At 40.7% G+C, this 6,410-nt stretch overlaps 1 protein-coding gene across 1 annotated transcript; it reads right to left on the reverse strand.

Moving 5' to 3' along the window:
• Positions 1–309: 309 nt before the first annotated feature.
• On the reverse strand, positions 310–6,197 carry LOC135486097 (serine/threonine-protein kinase SBK1-like). Its single transcript, XM_064768610.1, has one exon. The coding sequence runs from the start codon at positions 5,999–6,001 to the stop codon at positions 4,943–4,945; it is 1,059 nt and encodes a 352-aa protein (XP_064624680.1). The 5' UTR covers positions 6,002–6,197; the 3' UTR covers positions 310–4,942.
• Between the last annotated feature and the right edge of the window lie 213 nt (positions 6,198–6,410).

Consider the following 6,410-nt stretch of genomic DNA (forward strand, 5'->3'; position numbering starts at 1 on the left):
CTCGATCTTCGGGTAGTCCTTTTTATCCACGCTCTTTTGCCCATTCTGTCAACGCCCACAGCAACTTTCAGGGATACGTATACATACGGACATAACTCTGTAGAACGTTGAACACTTTTGTGGACACGATCTGCATGCGCGGATAAATATGGTTGAAAAGTTACTGATCTCCCCTTCCCGGCTTGGCTTGTTTAGTGCAAAGCATAAAAAACCAGCCAGTGCCGCGTGCGTTGACAAAATGTCGGGATAATAGAACGTGCAGCAAACCCTTACGCATGCAAAATGAATGATTTCCACATAAAATTTAATACGAAAATACTGTTTTATTTTCCTCAATGAATTGTCAGTTAATTACTGATTAATGTACAAGTTAATATCACAAAGCACTTTCATAAGTTTATATATGATATAAAATGATGGGTGCTATAATCACCTCTAAATACATATAAAACCTATTGGTGGTTATTTACCAAATTGTCAACCCTTATATACAGTACAAACACCCGAGTACAAATTCTCGTGGAAGTTTAACGACTTAGAAGGTGAATAAATCGAGTCACTAGGTTTCACCACAGTTACCATTTTGTTTACATAGAACTGACGGTAAAAACTAAACACTCTATAGAAAAATCACCATGAAATCCTATTTTTTCACTGAAGACATCATTCAGATGGTAAACTGCCGACAGGTTCGAATCTATGAATAGATTCCAGTTGGATATTTTTAGCTCAAAAAGCAGTGGAAACTAACGATCACATGCGATGTTTATTAAACTTGTGTTGAGGAATAAATTCCCCGCCAAGGCAGATCTAGGTTTTAGCGATCTCAGGTAGTTCTTTTAGGTGACCTTTGGCAAATACCAGCTATATACTATCATGTACGGAACAGTTCTTCACCATTCACCTGCGCAGTGGCAGTACATTTTCTTTTTCACCAAGTGAATACGGCTTTTCTCTGGTAGAACAGCCTGGAAATTAAGCTCCCCATCATTGAGCAACGCCAAAGTACGAGTCTCAGAAAAAAATAGATTAAGAAATGTTATTTCCGATGAGTAATTAAGTAATGTATTCAAGTGGTTAAGGTGACATTAGAAACGGGGAAAATCATCTTTTTTAACCATCCATTGTAATTTTAAAGGCCATATATACAACATGAAAAAGGTGGCATCTTACATTGTCAAGCTTATTCCAAGAGAATGAAGGCATTTTTTAAGTCTTCTCTATCAGTGGCTTTGCCAGGGGCTTTGCAACCAAGATTTCCAGCGGTTCAATTGGTACTGCACATCGCTTATTAGTAGCAGGCAGCCACCTGCAGACAAACATCAGCAGGATCGCCTTTTTAAGTATGGCACACGTGCTTAACCGAGTCCAACCAGTGTTTTAAACCTCGGCTTGCAGGAACAGTACCAGCCAATCTTCACCGTGCGTCTTCTCTGATTTCACCCTACAAGGTCCCCGTCCCCAGCCAGACAATCGTTTCTGTACGATCTTTTAAACGGTTTTCACCGACAACATCGTCATAAGCATTGACTCTACCAACTCACCAGAGTTCTTTGCCTATATGTAGTATCTATCGACAGCAATCTGCAATACAAATACCCTCCCCACTATTCCAAGCTCGCGATATAAAAATGTCTACAATCTGATAAAATCCAGCGAGCATTCCAAGCCAATAATTCGCATGTCTGGACGAAATACCTCTCACGTTTGCTTATTACACACTGTCAGATGAGTTGATGACGTAGACGCTTGTATACGTCTCCATGGAAACGCATACGAGCTGTGCCTAAGAAATCGCTTAATTACGTGTGTTTGTACTCGGTTTACTAGAGCTTACCCGAGTACGCCAAATCAATATCTAATTTCCAATATCAAGGTATTGTGTTGAGAATATTGTCGAACCTGGAGAATATGGCAAGGCCCACGGTTCATAAAATACCTCGATTCTGTCCAAAACTGAGTGTTAAAGGTCAGATGCGTTCGTGTACATGGCTTGCGTATGGCTCGCTGGTAATAAGAAATGCATCATTGTGTAATTGTTCAGAGTACATTTTTGCGTAGGTGGAAACCTCAAATTCAAGTTTTAATTTCTAATTTCGAACGATCGAACCTGACCTTAAAGACATACCAGATGATATTGCAGACAATAACCATATTTTATTCGAGAAATCAACAGTGTCTTGTTCTTAGTGCCATCAGTTACCGATGCATGTTATGTAATAAATGTGGCATGGATTCGTGCACCGTGTGTTTTAACACTACGTTATTTAGATACCGGAAACATTTTCTTGAGCTGGCGAAATGTGGATGCAAAACCCCTATAGCCTTCCACAATGTATAATTAATCTGTTGTGTGACAATATCCAAGTGTCATTGACCGGCAATGATCTATTCTCGTGTGGTTCATTATCACTACCAGGAAGGGATCCATTATGTCACCAACAAAACATCACTAACGGCAATCAAGCACAGAAAAACTAATCATTCATTTGTTCAGGCAAGTCACGACTGTGTAGACTCGACGGCACCGTCACGTGAGGTAGACAACCAAACTGATCTCTGCCATTTTCAAAGCCAGGCCCAACAAATCTGATTCGTGTTAGATACAAGAACTCCGGAAGCGGAATAGGGTGACTTCCGGTTGCACGGTCCAATCAGAAGTACTACATACTGCATCACAAAAGATATGGACAATCATATGGTGTCTTTTCAGGAAACTTTCAGTCAAATTAGCTTTTCTTCGCTCAAAATCGCAGAAACCTTTCAATTGGCTATACATATATCTGTGATGTGATCAATTTTAATTTACATTGCATTGCGGTAGCTAAGGGTCAAGGTTATTATTCATATAACATGGTGTACATTAATCAACATCAATATTTCATTGTCTGCCGCCATTTACCAATTCACTGAATGGACATATCTGCTGTTGTCACGCTCCAAACGGGATGTTTACAGTGATAGGGTCAGCTGTACGACGTCTCTTTAGTGTGGTTCGAGATAATGTTCGAATTAGCAGTGAGCTAAAAACATAGGGTAATGTTTGATAGAATAATTAGTCTCACTCTGGGACACTATAAGCAGGAGCCAGTTAGGTCAGATTAAGTTACATAAAGTCACAGATAGGGGTCTCCTATCTCACAGTACCGAACTATGCGCGCTTGTAGGAGGATATATCCATGGCTGAATCAGACACGATCCCGTTTCCTTGTGTGTGATGGTCAACTAAAGACCATCAATTTGACCACCTAGCTCCTGCCTATAACCCTTCTCTAGTGGTTTCTTACAGCATTACTACATTGTAAGCTGCTGCTTCAACCGCATGCTAACCTTAAACTAAGCTTACATTTTCATAGTTCTTCATGTATGATACCTGCGTATCATTAATTACCTGTTACATGTACAAATGATTATATGTCTTATAAATGAATGAATACAAATTATCTGTACCTATATCTAAATTTCTTAGTTCGTATAAACAGGGCATGATGAGAAATATATATTAATGATATATCATTCAGTAGGTGGTGATTCCTCTAATACAACATTTCAGCGATTTTATGCCTCAAATTAATATTCTGGCGAAAGAGGTCGTAGTCATGACTCATAAAGAGACAAGTTATAACATGATCACCGGCTTCTCATCTTGTAACTTCACTAAAACTTCACTTTTTTCGGTAGCCAATGGGATATCAATTAATTCTTTTGCAAACATGCTTTAGAAATGAAATTGTTTTTGATCTTCACACGACATATTGCTTACCCTCGACTTTTGATGATGCGAGTACAAGGTTGTTGAATTTTTGTATACACTGTTGTATATCTGATTTTTTTGCTTTCGCAAACTGAATTAAAAACAACTTTAGACTACAGTTTCGATTCTCCACCTACGCTGTGCATTAGTAACGTTGGCTCGATACATTATATCCGCAAAGCTCCAAATCAAATTTTGACATTTACGTCTGTAACGTAATCCCTGAACATGCCTGCTAGAGCTGTCATAAGTGGAAAGGTTAACACTAGCAGAGGAATACGGTACACTCACTAATGCAGTTACCAAAAAACTTGTTGCAGTACTTTTTAACCCATTTACAAATTTGCAAAAAGTGAGTTTTAAAGACTCCATGTCATATAAGCCAACCAGAACACCCTGATTTCAATTACTGCCCCGGAGAAACAGAATTAAGTTCAATGACCCTTGAACCTTTAACGTTTAGACGAAACATCTGTTAAGGCTTAGCTTTCACCCTGATGTACTAATGTTCCCTTAAAAAGATTGCAAACAGTTGATGAAAGCGACTGAACTACTGAACAGACCTCGTTCTTGTTCAGTTTCAATTCAACAGCTGTCCAATCTATGGATTCAACAAATTGGTTGCATTGTATGAATGTAATTACATGACCTTATATGCCCTAGGATTGATTTCAGAAACACATGTTCATCACGTGCCTCTGGATTAGATCAATACACTTTATTTACCGTATTCCTCGCAAATGCGAATGAAATGATATCAAGAATACATAAAGACTAGTCTTTTAATTCTAATGAAATCATTCAAACGAACTTTAAGGTAGCAGCAATGAAATCATAGTTAATACTGCTTCTAATGTTGCAGTATTGAAATCATAGTTAAACCGACTGCTTCTAAGGTTGCAGCATTGAAACCATAGTTAAACCAACTGCTTGCAGCATTGAAACTATAGTTGAACCAACAGCTTCTAAGGTTGCAGCATTGAAATCATAGTTGAGTCAATGCAATGGAGCGTTTTGTAGCTGGGTGTACCAGTCTGCAAAACCATCGAATGACACGACCGAAATGCTCGTTAAAAGAAGAGTGATATAAAAATGACGGCAATCAACAAAGCAGGAATCACCTTTAGCAGTCCGTATACAAAATGGCGAGATTGGCAATTGTTTCTTGAAGTGTCTCCATCATCAAGTTTATGTTGAGAGCAACCATTCGTGGATCCGTTTCTCACGAAATCGCCGCGTAACCTTCGTTTCAATCCCACAGTTTTCTAACATATCCGATAGCTCCTCCGTGCTGCGGTCGTCGCCCTGCGGCCGAGGGGACATAGGCTGATACATGTCATCGTCACTGCTCCGAGATTTGGTCCTGGTAAGCCAAGTATCGTCCATGTACTTATGAATTTCACGAATCGAACATCTCCGCTCCGGTTTTGGCTCAAGCATTTTCCTAAACAATCGCATCAGCCGGGGAGTAAACGGCTTCCACTGCGAAGGAATTTTCAATGTCTTTCGCTTCTGCCAAAGGCTGAACTCGGCGTAGTAAGAGTCTTTTCGGTGAGCATTTTCCCAGGGGAAGTTTCCAGTAAGCGTACAGAACATAAGCACGGCAGCACCCCAAACATCGTGAGTAGTTTCAACACTGTAACTCTCATTTTTGACAGCTTCGCAGATTTCTGGGGGCGTATAAGGAATACTTCCGCTGGTTTTCTTCACCATTGTGCCAACCTTTCGGGTCATCCCGAAGTCCATTAGCTTTATTCTCGAACAGTACGTATCGAACACAAGAATGTTTTCTGGTTTGATATCGCGATGCACTAACTCTTTACTGTGCATGAACTCCAGCGCAGACATGAGTTGTCTGATGACATTTTTGGTGACAACTTCTGAAAGTCCGATCTGGGGCGTGATGGATTCGAACAGATCTCCCAAAGGAGCGTACTCCTGAGCAAAGACATAATTCTCGGCGGTCTCAAATGAGACATCGAAAGTGTCAACGATTGCTCTGTGTGGTGATAGATAATAGCTATAATAAAACTCACGGTTAAAGTCCTTTGGCTTGGTGTTCGACTTTGGGAGAAGCTTTAGCGCAACGCTCGTGCCCGTTTCGCGGCACACGGCAAGCACCACCTTCCCGTAGGTGCCGCATCCAAGGTCCTTGATCACATCGTAGTGGTCCTCGAGTTCTAACTGCTGCATGGCATCTGAAGTGCTACTCCTTGGAGAAGAATGAGGAGTCGAATCAACCGACATGGCAGGAGTCAATTTTCGTCTCTCTTGATCAAAGAAAGAAAAATCCTTTCAATAGAACAGTCTCTGCAAAAACCGATGGGAAATTTGGCACGAAGTTTTTCAGCAGACGACCATCTCTTGCTCTGCAGACGATTCTGAGCAGGCGATATCCTTTGATTCGATTGTACGTTTCGCTGATTGCGCTACCAACGCTGAATGTTTGAGCGAACAACTGCCGACCTACGCGCCTTGTCGACATATATATACCGGCTGCGTTCCTGACGTCACATGATGAGACTGGAGCTCCGTACCATGACATCAGGTGAATCGATAACCACGTGGTTGAGTAGAGCAGAAGAGGTAAGCAGACGATCGTAAGATCTCTGCAGTAAGATGGCTTTTTGGTAATACAGTAAAACTACCCTAAGTC

Source organism: Lineus longissimus, chromosome 1 (genome assembly GCF_910592395.1).
Source record: "Lineus longissimus chromosome 1, tnLinLong1.2, whole genome shotgun sequence".
Taxonomy (NCBI): domain Eukaryota; kingdom Metazoa; phylum Nemertea; class Pilidiophora; order Heteronemertea; family Lineidae; genus Lineus; species Lineus longissimus.

What these genes read in the sequence shown, in the direction of transcription:
- LOC135486097 (XM_064768610.1), bottom strand. Translation starts at nt 6,001, where the DNA reads ATGTCGGTTGATTCGACTCCTCATTCTTCTCCAAGGAGTAGCACTTCA.